The sequence below is a fragment of the Culex quinquefasciatus genome, chromosome 2 (assembly GCF_015732765.1).
Source record: "Culex quinquefasciatus strain JHB chromosome 2, VPISU_Cqui_1.0_pri_paternal, whole genome shotgun sequence".
NCBI classification, from domain to species: domain Eukaryota; kingdom Metazoa; phylum Arthropoda; class Insecta; order Diptera; family Culicidae; genus Culex; species Culex quinquefasciatus.
In genome coordinates this window covers 183,207,741-183,228,835 of record NC_051862.1, presented here as the reverse complement: position 1 = coordinate 183,228,835, position 21,095 = coordinate 183,207,741, and the positions used below count along the sequence as shown (strand labels likewise).

At 35.6% G+C, this 21,095-nt stretch overlaps 1 protein-coding gene across 1 annotated transcript; it reads right to left on the bottom strand.

Moving 5' to 3' along the window:
- Positions 1 to 9,969: 9,969 nt before the first annotated feature.
- LOC119766433 lies at positions 9,970 to 20,495 on the bottom strand. Its single transcript, XM_038250981.1, has 5 exons — positions 19,654 to 20,495; positions 18,295 to 18,600; positions 10,546 to 10,600; positions 10,292 to 10,433; positions 9,970 to 10,031 (listed from the first exon to the last, which is right to left on the bottom strand). Exons 1-5 carry the CDS (start codon positions 20,493 to 20,495, stop codon positions 9,970 to 9,972), a joined length of 1,407 nt encoding a protein of 468 aa, XP_038106909.1.
- Positions 20,496 to 21,095: the final 600 nt, after the last annotated feature.

Sequence of the window (21,095 nt, the reverse complement as noted above, 5' to 3'; positions counted from 1 at the left end):
CTTATAACAATGCTAAATTGAAATAGACGAAATTTGGCCCCATAGGAAAAAAGTTCAAAAACTTCAAATGAGGATAACTTTGATTTTTCCCGACCAAAGATTTTCGTTCGCCCCGCAAATGAACGGGGATGTTCCACACTTTCATATGTATATGACAGTTTTCTTGCTATTTCTCAAAAAATACTACCCCCCTGAAAAAGACGCCGTGAGAAGATAGAAGATAGAAGATAGAAGATAGAAGATAGAAGATAGAAGATAGAAGATAGAAGATAGAAGATAGAAGATAGAAGATAGAAGATAGAAGATAGAAGATAGAAGATAGAAGATAGAAGATAGAAGATAGAAGATAGAAGATAGAAGATAGAAGATAGAAGATAGAAGATAGAAGATAGAAGATAGAAGAGCAGTTCTCTAGGATTTCGGTCATTCGATTTTTTTTGTATTTTTTAATCCGACTGAAACTTTTTTGGTGCCTTCGGTATGCCCAAAGAAGCCATTTTGCATCATTAGTTTGTCCATATAATTTTCCATACAAATTCGGCAGCTGTCCATACAAAAATGATGTATGAAAATTCAAAAATCTGTATCTTTTGAAGGAATTTTTGATCGATTTGGTGTCTTCGGCAAAGTTGTAGGTATGGATACGGACTACACTGGAAAAAATAATACACGGTAAAAAAATTTGGTGATTTTTATTTAACTTTATCACTAAAACTTGATTTACAAAAAACACTATTTTTAATTTTTTATTTTTGATATGTTTTAGAAGGCATAAAATGCCAACTTTTCAGAAATTTCAGGTTGTGCAAAAATCACTGACCGAGTTATGAATTTTTAATCAATACTGATTTTTCAAAAAATCGAAATTTTGGTCGTAAAAATTTTCAACTTCATTTTCGATGTAAAATCAAATTTGCAATCAAAAAGTACTTTACTGAAATTTTGATAAAGTGCACCGTTTTCAAGTTATAGCCATATTTAAGTGACTTTTTGAAAATAGTCGCAGTTTTCATTTTTAAATTAGTGCACATGTTTGCCCAGTTTTGAAAAAATATTTTTGCTGAGAAAATTCTCTATATTTTGCTTATTTGGACTTTGTTGATACGACCTTTAGTTGCTGAGATATTGCAATGCAAAGGTTTAAAAACAGGAAAATTGATGTTTTCTAAGTTTCACCCAAACAACCCACCATTTTCTATCGTCAATATCTCAGCAACTAATGGTCCGATTTTCAATGTTAATATATGAAACATTTGTGAAATTTTCCGATCTCTTCGAAAAAAATATTTTGGAATTTTCAAATCAAGACTAACATTTCACAAAGGCCAAACATTCAATATTACGCCCTTTTAAAATGTTTGTCTTGATTTGAAAATTCCAAAAATATTTTTCGAAAAGATCGGAAAATTTCACAATTGTTTCATATATTAACATTGAAAATCGGACCATTAGTTGCTGAGATATTGACGATAGAAAATGGTGGGTTGTTTGGGTGAAACTTAGAAAACATCAATTTTCCTGTTTTTAAACCTTTGCATTGCAATATCTCAGCAACTAAAGGTCGTATCAACATAGTCCGAATAAGCAAAATATAGAGAATTTTCTCAGCTTTTCAAAAATTTTTTCAAAACTGGGCAAACATGTGCACTAATTTAAAAAATGAAAAACTGCGACTATTTTCAAAAAGTCACTTAAATATGGCTATAACTTGAAAACGGTGCACTTTATCAAAATTTTAGTAAAGTACTTTTGATTGCAAATTTGATTTTACATCGAAAATGAAGTTGAAAAATTTTACGACCAAAATTTCGATTTTTGAAAAATCAGTATTGTTTAAAAATTCATAACTCGGTCAGTGATTTTTGCACAACCTGAAATTTCTGAAAGTTGGCATTTTATGCCTTCTAAAACATATCAAAAAATAAAAAAATTAAAAATAGTGTTTTTGTAAATCAAGTTTTAGTGATAAAGTTAAATAAAAAATCACCAAATTTTTTTACCGTGTATTATTTTTTCCAGTGTAGTCCGTATCCATACCTACAACTTTGCCGAAGACACCAAATCGATCAAAAAATTCCTTCAAAAGATACAGATTTTTGAATTTTCATACATCATTTTTGTATGGACAGCTGCCGAATTTGTATGGAAAGTTATATGGACAAACTAATGATGCAAAATGGCTTCTTTGGGCATACCGAAGGCACCAAAAAAGTTTCAGCCGGATTAAAAAATACAAAAATTAAAATTGAAGAAAAAAGACCGATTTCGTAGAGAATTGCTCAGAAGATAGAAGATAGAAGATAGAAGATAGAAGATAGAAGATAGAAGATAGAAGATAGAAGATAGAAGATAGAAGATAGAAGATAGAAGATAGAAGATAGAAGATAGAAGATAGAAGATAGAAGATAGAAGATAGAAGATAGAAGATAGAAGATAGAAGATAGAAGATAGAAGATAGAAGATAGAAGATAGAAGATAGAAGATAGAAGAAGATCCTCACCGCGGTAAAAGACAAACAATGTTTATCCATGTATAAATTTTAATACATTTTAAAATCCATAAAAAATGCCATTCAAGTCCTACTGCCAAGCTAGCAGCTCGACGACATCCGAACCGGTGACGGTAGCCACCGAAAAATGATTTATTCATCAAGCACCACCCAAACCAACCCCCCTGGCGGTCGATTCTTCCAGCTCCGAGATCCCTCGAGAGCGAGTGTCGGAAGAGGTCGTCCTGGGTGAGGTAAAGTTTTCCAAACTGATTTCATCATCAATCATATTTATGACTGTACACACCATCAACTGAACCTCCACCTTCCAAAAATCAAGGAGTGGGTGGATTTCCCAGCCTCGTGGACCAGAGTCGATTTCGGTGAGCTTGATTCGCTCAAGTGGAATAGTTAAAAATTTATGACAGCTCTATTCTGGAGAGTGGTTCAACTGACGAAGAACGATAGTCTCGTGTCTCGCTCCTTCAATGTCAGCAAGTGTGCGTCGGGAGAAGGAACAACGCGGGTGAAATTGGATTAGAACGACGGTTATCGGTGTCGGTGCTAATAACTTTGCTGATCGACGACACTTGAAGATGGGTAGACGGTGATGGTTTCAATCGGTTATTAAATATTTGTGGGAATAAATTATGCTTGAAGCATTGATCGATCGATGTTGAGCAGAATGAAAGATTTTGTGTCATTTTTAGTGGTTTTTGAGGGTTCTTCTGAGGGGTTGTTTATAAAATCTTGCTAAACATGTTAAACTCACTAATAAAAACACTATTTTTATTTTATGAAGTTTATGAACAAGAGATAAGGTCATTCAGTATTTTAAACCGCCAACAGACTAGTTTAACGATTTGATAAAACAAGTTGATCCAGATAACTTAGTAGCAATACGAAAATCATTGCTACTCAGTTTCTTACAGGAATTTTTCCATGAAACCCATGAATATTCACTCCATAGAAGTTTGCGTTTCAACCAACACTGTTTTCAAAAACCACTTATGTTTCATCTGAATAGACGCTACACTGCTTCCAACTAAAACAACCAAAGCTTCTTTGAAGTGTGTACCCTTTGCCAGCTATAAACCGACTCCTAAGCTCTCGTGTAAAATAATACCATTACCCAGAAGCTCGTTGCTGAACCACGCTCTCATCCAAACACGATGACATCATCGTCATCACCGTCGTCGTCGTCCAAAGGTACGATTTAATTGAAATTCATTGCTGGAAAGCATCTTCATTGCGTACCCGAAAAATCTCAACGGTTTGAAACAACCATCCGGCCGTAACCATCGCACTTAACGAGCGCTCTCGGAAGTCCCCCGTTGGCACCGGTCCAAGGTCAAGAACGACGCCAAGCCAGCTTATTGATCATCCAATTTGCACGAAAACCCTGCAAAGCACTCATCAAACCCGGTCTTTGCTGCGCATAACGGCGTCCCTTCAAAAAGCTCGAGTCCGATTATGGCTACTGAACGTTTAGTCTGGCGGAACTACAAGCTGGTGTACTGGCAACCCGGCTATGCTTGCGCCAGTCTATCCCGTAAGCAGCCCCAAATCCTGCCGGTTGTTGCCTTGGTCACTACCAGCAGAGAAGGTACTTGGGACCAGTCGTCGTCTGTCCGTCAGCAGTCGGAGAGAGCCAGCTCATCATCTTCATCATCGGAGCCATCGTCACCGTGCCGCCACCGACCGTATGGTGTCCCCGCCATAATCCGTAGAATATAATTCCATTCACGTTCATCAAAAAGACCATCCCCGGCCGGAGAGCGCTTTGGGGGAGATCTCAACAACCGCCCCGAGGATGGCTCCAGCAGCCAGTTCGTTATCGAGATTCCGAAGCAGCACTGGGGTTCCCTCCGGGATGGCAGCCCTGGTTGTGATGATGAATTTTGGACAATGGCGTAGCGAGGGGAGGGTTCGGCTTAGTAAGGCATTTATATTGGTAATAAACGAAATTAAATTCAATTTTGAGCATCCTGTCCTCGGCGTGAGGCGTTTTGTTGGCAGTGTAATGTAATTCATGTTTCATTTACTGGCTTGCATCCTGTATATACTATATCATTCGAGAAATAGACTTAAGAGCGAGTCCAAGAGCAGAGCATACCCATCTCGCATCGACCTCACCAATCTGCTTGAAATTTTCAGAAGTTACACACACATATTAAAATAACATCTGGCCAAGGTATGAGCACCGGGAAACGGGAAGTGGTGCAAATCGGTACACAATGTTTTAAGATACAAAAACGTCAAAAAATCTTAAAAATACCGGGGATTCCCGAATCTCTTTTTTTTTATATTTTGTCCCTGGAATTTCCGAAATCGAAAAAAAAACATATTTGGGTTCGGATATTCCAATTTTGTTGTGGATAAAGATAAAAATTTGGATACTTAGTAATTGATAACAATTATAAAAATGTATAATCGGCATAAAATTTTCACTTTAAGTATTTTCTACTTCAGGAAAAAAGTAACGAATTAAGACAGCATTTTAAGCCGAATTCGTTGCATAATGTTCTGTTCTACAATGTTTTCATTTCAGTTAAACAGAAACTGAAAACAATAGTACACCCAGAGACGTACCTTGGGTCCACGGCGCCCTTGGCGAAGCATCAATTTGGCGCCCACCCAAATTTACAAGCATTTTGATAAATTGATGTTATTTTTCAATTGTTACTAAATGAATTTTAATTGTTTAATTGTACTGGGCCCTAAAGCTCTATGTAATTTTTTACGTTAAACTGTGAAAAACACGACTAAAAACCATTTCTCATCACTTCTTTTTTATTTTAATGCAAAAAAAATCGTTTGGAAATAATTGTCAAGTAGAACCTTTTCTGTCAAGAAGGGCCAAGATATTATTTTTTTGAAATTGAATTAAAATTCCATTTTGAATCCTATGCGGTCGTACAAAGGGTCATTGTGCTCAGGAAATGACAACTTTATCGTTGTGAGCAATAATATCCCAAATTTAGGCTTAATTTTAGGACCGAATTGGAGACCTTAATGTGGTTAAATTGTTAAAATCAGAAACACAGTTTTTTATGAGTTATTTTTCAAATTAATATGAGATAGGTTGAAGTGAAAATTTATTGTAAGAATTAAGTTAGCTGAATATTTTGTAAGATTTAATAAAATCGGTAATGATAGCAGGATTTTGTTTGCTTTTAATTTATTTTTCAGATAAATGCACACGATTGAATGCTCAATCCTGATGATTTTTACAAAAACTTGTTAGCATATTTGATATTTTCTAAGTCTGAAAAACTTTCCCGGATTCGTACAATATTAAGCTGATTTGGCATTGGATTTCATTTCGGTGTAATTAGAAAAAAGAAAAAAATCCTTATCCAATATTAAAAAAATAATAACAAAAAGTATAATTTTTCAACATGCAGCGGCAGAACCAAATTTCGTCAAAATCAATTAAAAATATTAAAAATCATTCAAAATCCAGCGCAATTCACGATGAAACTTATTTTAATAGTAATAATGCTATTAATATTTGGTAAAAAATATGAAGATCAGAAATTTTTGTTCATTTTTAATGAATTAATGTTTTAAGATTATGTTTTGCATTGATTTTTTTCAATGGTATTTTTTGATTTATTTTTAATTCATAAAATTGAATTCCATATTCTAGAATTTTTTTTTTTAACAAAGCTATATGAATATTTTTAAACCTTGATAAAATATAATTAGTTTGTTTTTAACTGACAGAACAGAAAATAAAAGTTTGAATAGTTTCTCATTATCAGAGCTTTTTAGACGATTTAAAAAGTAAATGTATAAATGTGTAAAAATGTGTAAATAACACTTGAACAGCCTGAAACATTAATGGATAAGTTGTTCTGATTTCTGAATCTCGCAGAAAAATTTGGTGTGCTCTGAAAAACATTTATTTTCTTGAAAAATAATGTTGGTTTTATTGTTGAAAATTTACAGCAGTTTTCCTATTTCAAAAATCTAGTATTTCAAAAAAGCGTAGAGAAATTTCAATATACGAAGATGCTTATAAAAGGCAAATGGTGCTGAAAATATTTCAAAGCCCATTTTTTTTTAAATCTCGAGCATTTCAAAATTTCGAAGGAAAAGTATGAGTGTTATTGTTAAAATAACTCCTATTTTAAAGAAGCTTCAAATGTGGCCACAATTTCAGAATTTTGCGGATTTTGATTCACAGCCAAATTAACGTGAACATAAAGTTGGACATTTTTTAGTCTTGAAGGTATGGCTTAAACTTCATTATATAACGGTCCAAACTTTAATGCTGTATTTATTTTGAAAAGCTCTTCTAGAACTCCTTGAACTATCTGCCACTTGAGCGCCCGTTCTTTGATGACAAAATAAATTTAGTTTTAAATATAAATTTTCAAGAACACTTCGGTAGAAATATTCATACAATTGATTTTGGCGCCTCTAAATCATTTTTTAATATGTTAAACCTAATTATCTAGTTATTTGTAGTCAAACATTATATGTTGGCACCTTTTCTGTTTTAAATACCTATTGATAATTTTATGACTGACATTAAAAAATAGTACAATCACCTGTTTCGGAGCCCTAGGTACGGCGCTGGGTACACCAATTACCTAATTGATTGCTCTAAAATCTCCTGCACCTATTCAGACTGTAGTCCCGATTTTCCCCCGTTGGTGGTAATGACTTACAGATAATTTTTAAATGTGTTGTGTATAAAACATGGCATTCTAAACTTTTTAAAATTGTCTGGTATAATTAAATTTGTTTTCATTTCTTATTTTTTCACAATTTCAAAGACATTTTTCAAGCTTTTCAAGTCACGGCATGTAAAAATAAATTAAAAAGTAAAGGAAATAAATTAACAAGAAACTTATTCAATTTGAATCACATACAATTGTAAAGTGTGGTTAATTTAAAATCCATAGCACAATGAAGACACATAAAAAACAATTTTTAATGTATTTTAAACTTTGAAATATATGGAAAATTCAAAAATTTATTAAAAGAATACAAAATCCCTGGGTAAAATATTTTCTAGGTCACGGATATTTGAAAAGAAGAAAAAATAACGGGGTGACTTAGAGATTTTTCCGCAAAATGAAGAGTACACATTGAATTCGTACGGAATGGTATGGAATCATTCTGACCATGGTTGAGAAGTGTTCAAAGAATTCTTAGAAGAAGTTTTCATAAAATTTTGAAAAGTTTTAAAAATGAGTTGACTTTAATTAAGAGCGAGTTTTTCACCGATGTGAAACAGGTCGTATCGAGGTGCTCCGATTTGGATGAAACTTTCAGCGTTTGTTTGTCTATGCATGAGATGAACTCATGCCAAATATGAGCCCTCTACGACAAAGGGAAGTGGGGTAAAACGGGCATTGAAGTTTGAGGTCCAAAACACATGAAAAATCTTAAAATTGCTCGCATTTCCGTAAAACTTCATCAATTCCAACTCTCTTCGATGCATTCGAAAGGTCTTTTGAAGCCCTTCAAAATGTGCTATAGACATCCAGGATTCGTTTGACTTTTTCTCATAGTTTTTGCAAATTACTGTTAAAAATGGATTTTTTTAAAACCTTAATAACTTTTGCCAACAGCCTCCAACACCCATACTCTCATAGGTCAAAAGTTAGGGAATTTCATGGACTATAAGCCTACGGTATTAACTTTTTGGCCAATCACAGTTTTTCTCATAGTTTTACGATTTTTCTAGAACAAACATTTTACGACGTTAGTTTTTGCCCTGTAGGCCAAGAAGACGGCACTTTTTGGTCTCATTTTTTTCATATTCGGAATCCTCAGAAAATTTTACATTAGATTGAGTTGTTGGAAAGTTGAATTTGATTGGAAAAAATGCCATTTAGAATTAATTAAAATATTATTTAGAATGTTGTCGGATTAGGGGTAAAACCAGTTTTCGCCTACTTGATACAGCATTTGACGTATTGATCATAGGGTAAATAAGATCTATTTCTTTTTCAAAAATGTTTTATTTAATTATTTTTAAATCAAAATTACAACTCAATAATTCTAACTTACGTGAAATTGACCGAGGATTCCGAATATGACAAAATTGAGACCAAAAAGTGCAGTCTTCTTGGGCTACAGGGCAAAAACTAACGTCGTAAAATGCTTGTTCTAGAAAAATCGTAAAACTATGAGAAAAACTGCGATTGGCCAAAAAGTTAATACCGTAAGCTTTTAGTCCATGAAATTACCTATCTTTTGACCTATAAGAGTATGGGTGTTGGAGGCTGTTGCAAAAAGATATTAAGGTTTTAAAAAAATCCATTTTTAACAGTAATTTGCAAAAGCTATGCGAAAAACTTAAACCAATCCTGGATGTCTATAGCACATTTTGAAGGGCTTCGAAAGACCTTTCGAATGCATCGAAGAGAGTTGGAATTGATGAAGTTTTACGGAAATGCGAGCAATTTTAAGATTTTTCATGTGTTTTGGACCTCAAACTTCAATGCCCGTTTTACCCCACTTCTCTTTGTCGTAGAGGGCTCATATTTGACATGAGTTCATCTCATGCATAGACAAACAAACGCTGAAAGTTTCATCCAAATTGGAGCACCTCGATACGACCTCTAGAACAAACCGAGCAGAATCTACAAATACTGCCTCTTAAGAAAATGTTGATAAATAGCATTATTTTAAAGTTCTAAAAGTGTCATGATTTTCTCGGTGAACATGATTTCGAAACGGAAAATGGAATGCATTTTTTGATTCTTTGGACATTTTCCACTAAGAGAAGATAAAATAAGTTTGTAAATAATTGATATTATGTGTTTTTGAAACATTATTCAAACAAAAACCCAATTTATAGGCATTTTCAGTAAAACAAATGTCATATAAAATGTGAAAACTTTTGATTCTTGCTTTGATTTCTGTTTAGAGTGTAATATGATCCGATAATTTTATAAACAAAACTAATTTTAACGAATTTTAGGCAAATTTTTGACTTTTTAACAATTTTACCTAAAATTGATGTATCTATTTTGTGAAAAAGCTTATAAACTAAGTTAACTATTTATAAACATTGATTTTTTTTTCTTAAAAGCTGTATCAGACAACTTAGTGGAGCCTATTCTAGTACATTTTTATAAAAATTGTAATCTTAGACAAACCTTACCAGTTGGAAAATATTTCAAAAATAAATTGAAATTCTATAAATGTCGCCCCGATTTACGGTACATTGATTTGCAATAATGATCTCCTTCAGCCACACAGAAACAAAAGTTGAATTTCGGAATGTTGAAAATTTGGTAGGTTGAATATTACCTCTTTTTTTGAGTAATATTACATAAAAAATATGTAAAAATGTGAACCTAATGAATATTCATCAAAACCTGATGAAAATTCATCATTTTATGGTGTAAAATTAATAAAAAAAATTTGCCACAAAATCTGTCACCATTTCCTGATGAATATTACTATATTTTTTTTTTTCTGTGCATGGCGTATGACGGACTAAAGATCCCCACTCAACTAACATTCCCTCCCCGCCACTGCCTCCTGCATTGTTGCACGTACACCACACTTACTCCTGCAAATGGAATCAAAAAAAAAGAATAAAAAGTAAAGAGCAAAGAATGCCTTTCCGTTTAGTTTATTGTGTCATCCGTTTGCGGATATAAAACATGAAGTACATTGAAACGTATAGGCGTGTCATGTCACACACACACAAGCACATCCACGTGCCACCGCAGAAAAAGCCCCACAAAAAAAAACCATATCTTTGGAAGCCCTTCAGCTGTCAACTGTGCGTTGGCATTCCCCAAAAGCAACCCCTCCTCCTTAACGAACGTCTCAAGCCGCACTCGTTGGCGGTGGTGGTGGTGATGTCCTGAAAGTGATTGCCGACATGAATGGCGTCAATCTGATGAAAGGGATGCTTTGTTATACTTTCTTCTCCGGCGCGGTTGTATTTAGCAGCTGTCAGCTGAACCTCCCAAAAGAAAGGGTGAGGGAGGGGGCGTAAATTTGTTCCGGACCTAAAGCTATTGGAATTTGGCCCCCAAATTAAGATTAATCGCTCGTGCCGGAGCTTGAAGGATTACAGCGGCAGCGGACTTGGCAGCGCTGTAGTGCTGGTCCTGGCGGTAGTTGACTAATCTAGATTGTATCGGGATCGTTTAAGGAAAAAGGGACAGCATTTGTGTGAGATTACGCGGGGTAAGCAGTTTGATCCACTTAATTTTGTGACTTGACCTATGGCAATGAAAGTTGGCCCAGTGTCCTTGAATTCAGCAAGTTTAAAACTTAAAGTTGTTTTTTGCTGACTTTCCTACGTTTCAAATCTTTTTCAAATTATGGCAAGTTAATACCCAGATGCATATAAGAAAGTTTTTTTTTCTTTGTTTCATGTGGACAGAACATAATAGATCATATTAACCAGAACCATCAAATCGCATCAATACGGAGATTGTTCCTCTTAAATCCATCCTCTCTGTTGCATGCCAAAACCACACAATCTCATGACGACCGCGGAAAGCTCCGATGCAAAATGCGTTTGTTTGGTTTAATGCCTGACACCACACAAAACACACACTCACGTACTATACTGGCGCACGCGACAAAAGCCTTGTGTATCATCCATTATGAGAAGTGGTTTTCGTCGTCGGCATCCGGACGGCGGCGGACTAACTGCGCGTTCAAGCATGGTGCGGCTGCTGCCGCTTCATCCGATATCGCATCAACAGCAACGACAGCAACTTTGCCATCAAATCTGCTCTCATCGCATCGTCGTGATTCTGTGGGCTATCCGCGTGCTATCTGTCTGCCATGTGAGCAGATCGTTGTGGTTATGTTCTGTTGACAGTTTTGGGTTTGAAATTTTTTCAAAAATATGTTTAGTTTTAACTACCAAACTCCATTTTTTTATAGCTCATAACAAAGGATTGGTACGAACATTGAATAAAATATAAGTTTTTTTTATAATTTGAAGCCTGAAATGGCGATCATTTCAAATATGTTGTCATATGGGTTTGACGCCCTAAAAAACGTCATTTTAAAAATTTACAAAAAAAAATTATCCATGAACATGGTTGACTGCCAATGAGCTGCTACTTTATTAGTCAATACCGGCGCCCTCCCAAGAAGCCTGCAGTTCAATGTTGAGACGAGATTTGTCTGTTCACGCCTTCCGTCGGACAGGGAAGTTAATGTTGGTCCCGGTCTAACCTAGTGGTTAGGTCGTTAGCTCAGTCCAGGTGCAGGAGTCGTCTCCCTGGGTCCTGTCTCGGTGGAGTCGCTGGTAGGCAGTTGGACTAACAATCCAAAGGTCGTCAGTTCGAATCCCGGGGTAGATGGAAGCTTAGGTGTAAAAAGAGGTTTGCAATTGCCTCAACAATCAAGCCTTCGTAGAGCGAATAATTTGATTTGATTTTTTAAATGTTCAAACAAATTTCAATTGTTTAATTTTTTGACGTTCGCAATTGGACCATAAGTTGCTGTAGGGGGAGAGGGGGTAATATGCACCCCCTAAGGGAAAACTGTGATTTCTCAACCATTACAGCATTACTGTGGCAGAATTTTGTTCGATGTTCTAAAACAACTATTATTCTTCGTCATCCATGTGAAAAAAGTCTTTAAAAACCTCAAAATTGTTCGAAAATATCAAATTTCTAAAAACATTTTTGATTAATTTCAAACAACCATGCGGGGCAATATGCACCGCAACAATGGGGCAAAATGCACCACAACATGGGGCAAAATGCACCGGGTAAAAGCAGTTTTCACTAGTCACCATTAGATGACACCGCTGTTTTTACAAAGGAGCTTCACAGCGGTACATTTTGCCCCGACCACGCTTTTTGCAGAAAATTTAATTAAAAATACATTTTTTGATGTTTTTGGACTCATCTATCTACAGAATAGTGAAGATTATGGCAAAAACTATATACCTCAATACTTACAATAACAATAAATGCTTTTTATATTGTCCAAAAATCATAATGAAAGTTCAACGAAAATTAGATGAAAACATAGCATTTTAAAGTTTTGCAAATAACTTAAGCTGTTTTTAAACTACGATGCTCAAATTTTTCCAGCATGGTTTTGCAATGTTAAGCTTCCAATTTCTATGAGTTTTTCCCCGGAAAATTCTTCCAAATACCGAGAAAAGCAGGGGATGCATTTTGCCCCGGGGGTGCATATTACCCCCTCTCCCCTTATATTCGCATAAGAAAATGGGGCCTGTTTGGATGAGACTTAAAAAACTTAAAATTTTCAAAAAAAAATATGGTCTTGAGCAAATTTGTATAACTTTTTTAATTTAATTTTTTTTTATATTTTTTTTTTTATATTTTTTTTTCTAAATTCTAATCAAAACACAAATTGAAATGAATAAGACTTTTTCTGAACATTTCGAAATAATATATTTTTATTTTTTTCAAATCGAATACCTAAAATTTGATTTGAATTTGATTTAATTTGATTTGAATTTGATTTGAATTTGATTTGAATTTGATTTGAATTTGATTTGAATTTGATTTGAATTTGATTTGAATTTGATTTGAATTTGATTTGAATTTGATTTGAATTTGATTTGAATTTCATTTGAATTTGATTTGAATTTGATTTGAATTTGATTTGAATTTGATTTGAATTTGATTTGAATTTGATTTGAATTTGATTTGAATTTGATTTGAATTTGATTTGAATTTGATTTGAATTTGATTTGAATTTGATTTGAATTTGATTTGAATTTGATTTGAATTTGATTTGAATTTGATTTGAATTTGATTTGAATTTGATTTGAATTTGATTTGAATTTGATTTGAATTTGATTTGAATTTGATTTGAATTTAATTTGAATTTGATTTGAATTTGATTTGAATTTGATTTGAATTTGATTTGAATTTGATTTGAATTTGATTTGAATTTGATTTGAATTTGATTTGAATTTGATTTGAATTTGATTTGAATTTGATTTTAATTTGATTTGAATTTGATTTGAATTTGATTTGAATTTGATTTGAATTTGATTTGAATTTGATTTGAATTTGATTTGAATTTGATTTGAATTTGATTTGAATTTGATTTGAATTCGATTTGAATTTGATTTGAATTTGATTTGAATTTGATTTGAATTTGATTTGAATTTGATTTGAATTTGATTTGAATTTGATTTGAATTTGATTTGAATTTGATTTGAATTTGATTTGAATTTGATTTGAATTTGAATAGAATTTGATTTGAATTTGATTTGAATTTGATTTGAATTTGATTTGAATTTGATTTTAATTTGATTTGAATTTGATTTGAATTTGATTTGAATTTGATTTGAATTTGATTTGAATTTGATTTGAATTTGATTTGAATTTGATTTGAATTTGATTTGAATTTGATTTGAATTTGATTTGAATTTGATTTGAATTTGATTTGAATTTGATTTGAATTTGATTTGAATTTGATTTGAATTTGATTTGAATTTGATTTGAATTTGATTTGAATTTGATTTGAATTTGATTTGAATTTGATTTGAATTTGATTTGAATTTGATTTGAATTTGATTTGAATTTGATTTGAATTTGATTTGAATTTGATTTGAATTTGATTTGAATTTGATTTGAATTTGATTTGAATTTGATTTGAATTTGATTTGAATTTGATTTGAATTTGATTTGAATTTGATTTGAATTTGATTTGAATTTGATTTGAATTTGATTTGAATTTGATTTGAATTTGATTTGAATTTGATTTGAATTTGATTTGAATTTGATTTGAATTTGATTTGAATTTGATTTGAATTTGATTTGAATTTGATTTGAATTTGATTTGAATTTGATTTGAATTTGAATAGAATTTGATTTGAATTTGATTTGAATTTGATTTGAATTTGATTTGAATTTGATTTGAATTTGATTTGAATTTGATTTGAATTTGATTTGAATTTGATTTGAATTTGATTTGAATTTGATTTGAATTTGATTTGAATTTGATTTGAATTTGATTTGAATTTGATTTGAATTTGATTTGAATTTGATTTGAATTTGATTTGAATTTGATTTGAATTTGATTTGAATTTGATTTGAATTCGATTTGAATTGGATTTGAATTTGATTTGAATTTGATTTGAATTTGATTTGAATTTGATTTAAATTTGATTTGAATTTGATTTGAATTTGATTTGAATTTGATTTGAATTTGAATAGAATTTGATTTGAATTTGATTTGAATTTGATTTGAATTTGATTTTAATTTGATTTGAATTTGATTTGAATTTGATTTGAATTTGATTTGAATTTGATTTGAATTTGATTTGAATTTGATTTGAATTTGATTTGAATTTGATTTGAATTTGATTTGAATTTGATTTGAATTTGATTTGAATTTGATTTGAATTTGATTTGAATTTGATTTGAATTTGATTTGAATTTGATTTGAATTTGATTTGAATTGGATTTGAATTTGGTTTGCATTTGATTAGAGCTTAATTACCTAGATTACTTGTGCTAAAACTCACTTCAGCCATAACGCAACTACCGTGACGAAACCGTGTGAACTGTGATGATAAGCTGGTAGCAGCAGCAGAAGTACCAGTAACACTTGTTGGTGGCGATATCAGCGCGGAAAACCGTTGCACATCGTGCCAAGGAACAACGACAAACGATGACAAGAAGTGTCGTCTCGTGCCAGCAAGATGCCGTCCCTCCACCAGGCAAGTGTTGAACATGGAAGCAGTGTTTTCTCACCCGAAATTGATTGGTTTTCAACGAGATTTAATCAATCCGGAAAAACATCAACAAACGATTGAGGGGTTGGGGGAGGGAGGATTTCCGGACAAACACAAACAACAAATTGCGGTGACAATGGCAAATCTCGTTAATTTGCACACTCCTCCTCCCTTCGGGCCGCTAGAAATATTTATGAATGTTTACCGAACTGATGAATTTCAGATTGAAATTTTTCGAGGAAAATAAAAAACAGCTTTTTAACAATCCATGTATTATATTCACCAAACAAGGCGGAAATGGAAGCAGTTCCAAAAGAGAAACATGTTGAAGCGCTGCAGCTTTCCCTGGGCTTGATACCAAATAAGGATCATAGCCAAGAGATTAGGAAAATGCAGCAGCTCCGGCAACAAGGATATTGGCAACATAAACTATCTACTGCTTTTACTGGCATACTCGGCCATACTGTATGGTACTACTGAGTTGAATACTAGGGTTCTTGGTAGATGCTACCGAAAACCAGAGAGCCTTCGTTCTGGATAATCTCACTAAGTCTTGGTGGTTTTGCATGCACCAGTTCAGCCAGTGGCCAACAATAACAGCATTGGAGGAGAGGAAAATAGAGAATGGAATATTGAAGTGTACTGACTGCTTAAAAATTGTTAATATAATTTTTGTATAAAATACTAAATAAACACATGATTTTTAACTCGTCCAAAAGCCTTATTGTTCTGCAAAAAGAATACTATAGCTTTAGCTCACTCCCATTATCGCCACTTTTACAATCATCTCGCGACAATTACCACGAATTCGCAGTTCTGTCGTCAAACAATAAGTGTTGCAAAACTAAGATGACAAAAAAACGCAGGTTAACGACCCTATTCAGTAGCACCCCGAATCTGTGCTCCAGTCGGCAAAGGATGCTCCGGTTCCCGCTCCGGCAGTGCAGACTTGAGAGAAGAGCCAGACTTGCCACTCTGCACTGTTGCCGCCTGTTAACAGCCAGTAACAACACATACACACAAACTGCAGCTACTTTCCAGCTCTAAGCTCTCCCGGCTTGTGGAACTTCGACGATAGATGTCGTTGTCTTTGTCGTCGTCGTCGTGTAGAATTTCAAATTATATAAACTGCTCGTACCATTTTCATAAATATTCATTGAAACGTAACGTTCGGTGCTGGTGGCCAAGTGTTGGTGTGTGTGTTGGGGTACCAACAACCAGAAAAGGACCAGGATTTGGGACAGGACACTGCGCTTCTGGGATCACGTGCGGCGACTTTTCAGCGTTGAGTTGGGACTGGTGGAAGTGATAGCAGCGAAATAAAGTACAGATTTATCCAATTTGAAGATTGTTGGGGCGTTGCTTATTTTTTATATTCACTTATAAGCAACTTCTGTTGAGGTCAACAGTCATAATTGCATAATTCACGAAACGATCAGTTCTCTAGCAGTACAACATTTCTGGAGTTTTTTTAATTTTAATAGGTCAATAAACCAAATTTTCAGTTTTTGCTTTTGGGTGTTTTTAATACCCTGACTCAAGGCGGTTTTAAAAACACTCAAAAAGCGAAAACAGGAAATTTGATTTGTTGGAATTAAAAAAAAAAAACTTCAGATTTTAATGTATGTATCCAAAAAATGAACTTAAACTTTCGTTCAATTTCTTTTGTCAAAAATGTATATTTTTATCAAACAAGTTTTGATTTATTTTTTTTAACTGCTCATAAAAAATGAGATTGGTTAATTAATGTTTTAAAAAATCACATAATAAACTCATGCTTTATAGATTTGTTTTTGTCTTTTAATATGACACAATAGAGTAATGTGAGGTCAATGCAAAATTCCTACGTTCACCTGCTTGGTAAACATTTTGTCTACACGGAGAAAAATGAGTTCCGAAAATCGTAAAAAATCGTTCAAATTCAATGGTACACGGAAATTTTTTTTTAAACGTACCATGACATTTCAAAACTTTGTTCGTGGTTCCCATTTTCATGAACGCTTGTTCACGATTTTAGGAGCTTTTTTTCTCCGTGTACGTTTTTGAAAATCGTACCATAAAATTTGAGCAAAGTGATCGAGGTTTCCAAATTCATGAACGTGTGTTCACGATTTTCGGAACACCGTGTAAGGTATGTTAGACTCCTCAAATTCACTTCAAGATTTTAGTTGACAACTTATGCTCGATTTATAAACTTTTTTTTTTCATAAAATTATTTTTATTAGGTCCTTTTCGGTACTGGGACCTGGTTAGGACCGAGTCGGCTTTTGTAATTACATATGACTTAATAATTACAGAGGATCTTGTGTGTAAATGTTAGTGGGAGGAGCCGATTACCCGCGGCCTACTCGGGGTTAGTAGGGAAGGGATTGATGTTAAGGACAAGGCGTGGGAAGGGAAGGGGATTGTGTAGGGGTCTTGGTTGGCTCTGCTGGCCTTTGCGTTTTGTCCTCAGCCGCAACTCGGTGTCCAGCTGCTGGGGCGATCTTGCTTTGCTTCCGGTGCAACCAGAAACGACGGCTTTGTACGAAGGCGAGTTATACTAACTAGAGGAAAACTAACTGAAGGGAAACTAACTGGAAGAAAACTAAATAGATATTTTGGAATCTGAGAGGAACTGATAGATCGGATAGAGAACATCAAGGTCAAGTTGAGATAACGCGTCTCGCATCGGGATTTCTGATGGTCTTCCTCGGGCCCTGAGGGTATCTTTCAAATTAATTCTGTGAGCCTGGTGATCTGGACACGCCCATACGAGATGGTCGATGTCCTGATAACCCTGCCCACAGTCACAAAGGTTCGTATCACTCATGTTGATACGGTACAGATGAGCCTTGGACGAGTAATGGTTCGACATAAGGCGGGACATCGTTCTGATGAATCCACGCGTCAAGTCCATTCCCTTGAACCAGGCTTTTCTTTGCACCTTAGGTCGTATGGAATACATCCAACATCCCTTGGTGTCGCCGTCCCATTGTGTTTGCCAATCCAGAAGCGCACGCTGCCTCGGAAAACCGTAGCATTCTTGTAGGCTAATTGGCCTTTCAAAAGGTCTCCACTCTCAGCACCCTTCTTGGCGAGCAAGTCCGCTTTCTCATTACCCGGAATCGAGCAATGAGCGCGGACCTACACCACCGTGATGCTGAAGGACTGAGCCGCCAGGTTGTTTAAAGTCTTGCGTATTTCCGTGAGGAAAAACGCAGACTCCCTGGTCGGCTTCAGAGACCGGATAGCCTCAACAGAGCTAAAGCTATCGGTAAAGATGAAGTAGTGGTCAGGTGGCATGGTCTCGATGATTCGCAGTGCGCAGTAAACCGCGGCTAACTCTGCGACATAAACCGAACTCGGGTCCTTCAGCTTAAAGAACAGCTGATAAGATTCATGATAAACACCGAAGCCCGTACAGCCGTCGAGCTTGGAGCCATCGGTGAAGAATCTGTTGTTTGGAGGAACATGGTTGTACTTTGATGCGAAGATCGACGGTACAACTCCCCGCAAAAGATGGTTTGGGATACCGCGAGTATCGGCTTTCATGGACGTGTCGAAGCCAATCAGGGTGCTGTTTTTTTATTTTTATTTTTTTTTTTTTTTAAATTTATATTTATTCAAATTTCTTTTCCATGTACATTCATTCAGTTAAAATATTATTGAGTGTCCAATCACAAACGATGACTTTTCACCTCAATTTTAAATACTAGCAACTTTCATTTATTCATGAAATATTGTAGCTTTCGCTATTCAGTGAATCAGGGTGCTGTTGGTTAACGGAGGCGTGCGCTGTACCGTTGTGCTCGGGCTCCACTCCCACGATGACATAAAGTCATAATATGCATGCGCCGAGACTCAACGTGAAGGTTCAGCAACGTTTCAAAGTTGTCAATTACCAGTTTATTCCTGTAATCACACCGGATCAGGAACCGGTAAGACAGTTCATAGTAACGAGTTCGCAGAGGCAATACTCCCGCCAAGACCTCCAGGGTCATGTTGTGAGTTGAGTGCATGCAACCCAAGACAATGCGAAGGCTTCGGTACTGTATCCGCTGGAGAACCATCAAGCGTGATTTCGCAGCTGTTTGGAAGCAGAGACTGCCATATTCCAGCACCGAGAGTATCGTTGTCTTGTACAGTCGAAGCAAGTCAGAAGGATGAGCACCCCACCGGTTGCCAGAGACGCTGCGCAGAAAATTAGTTCTTTGCAGGCACTTTTGCTTCAGGTAGTTAATGTGCTTCCCCATGTTCCCTTCTGATCAAAGATGGTACCCATGTACATGAAGTGGTCCGACTGCTCGATAGTCTTTCCCGAAAGAGAAAGATTGAGCTGCGGCGGTTCATGCTTCCCCGTAAAACGACCAGTTCCGTCTTCTCCGGAGAGAATTCAATACCCTTTCCAACTGCCCAATGGGCCAAGTTGTTCAGGGTATCTTGCAAGGGTTCTAGCAGATCGACTTCCTTCTTGGCAGCAATTGAAACCACTGCGTCATCTGCGTACTGTATAAGGGTGCAGTCTCCGGTCAAGCAATCATCGATATCGCTGACGTAGAAGTTATACATGGATGGGCTAAGGCGTGAGCCTTGTGCCAAACCCATGTAACTTATCCGGGTGATTGCCAGATCACCTTGCACAAAGTGCATGTGTTTTTCTGACAACAGGTTGATGAGGAAGTTGCACATCGTCGGATTGAGACCGCTCCGCCGCAGCTTTACTCCCAACACATCGATGGAGACTGAATCAAATGCACCCTTGATGTCTAGGAAGACAGAAGCCATTTGCTGTTTTTTACCACGGGCTATGTCGATTCCTGTGGCCAGCAAGGCTAAACAGTCGCTTGTTCCCTTGCCTCTCCGGAAGCCATACTGCGTGTCTGACAGCATGTGCTCTCGTTCCATCCATGGTTCGAGGCGGTCGAGGATCATCTTCTCCAGCAACTTGCGTAGACACGACAGCAAGCTGATTGGACGATACGAGTTGTGGTCGGACGCCGGCTTACCGGGCTTTTGAATGGCAACCACCCGGACCTGTCGCCATTCGTGTGGAATTACGTTCTGCTCCACCAACGTGTTGAACAGTTTCAACAGACGCTGCTTGGCAACGTCCGGAAGATTCTTCAGCAAGCTGAACTTGATCTTGTCCGGACCAGGAGCAGTGTTGTTGCCCGTCAATAGAGCTATGGAGAGCTCTGCCATCGAGAAGGGAGGATTAGAATCGCTCCCATCAACAACGTCGAATGATGGTTGTGTCGGCACCGAGTCCGGGCACACCTTCTTGGCGAAATCCAATATCCACTTGTCCGATTTTTCCACACTCTCGTTCGGAACGGAACCTCTACGCATGGCCCTCGATTTATAAACGTTTCTTAAAAATATAAAATATGGACAGGACACTTTAAAACTTTTCAAAATCATTTGCTATTCGCTCTGTTCACACTGTTCGTTTTATGCATCGCTAGTAACAATGACCGGTGTTATGGTATATCAGGGTCTGATCTGTGTTTGAAATATACATTTTCGTTCGCTGCGATGATTTAATTTATTGCGGCTGGAGTGGCTATTTTTGCTAAATCATTAATAAAAATACCTTTAGTAGGGGTGCAATCGGGTCAAAATGATTTTTATTTATGGAATTTGCAATTCCTCAGTCTTTTCAATGAAACTTAATTATGTTTAAAGGATAGGAACCAAATCAAATACCCTGGCAACCCTGTCTCAGGTTATGGTTACTTATTTTTTTATCTTTTTGCCTTCCTCACTGAGGTAAGGCTATAATCCTGCTCTAAAAATGAACTTCGTATAAAAACGTCGTAGACCCACCTTCATGTATACATATCGACTCAGAATCGAAAACTGAACAAATGTCTGTGTGTATGTGTGTGTGTGTATGTGTGTGTGTATGTGTGTGTGTATGTATGTATGTGACCAACAAACTAGCTCATG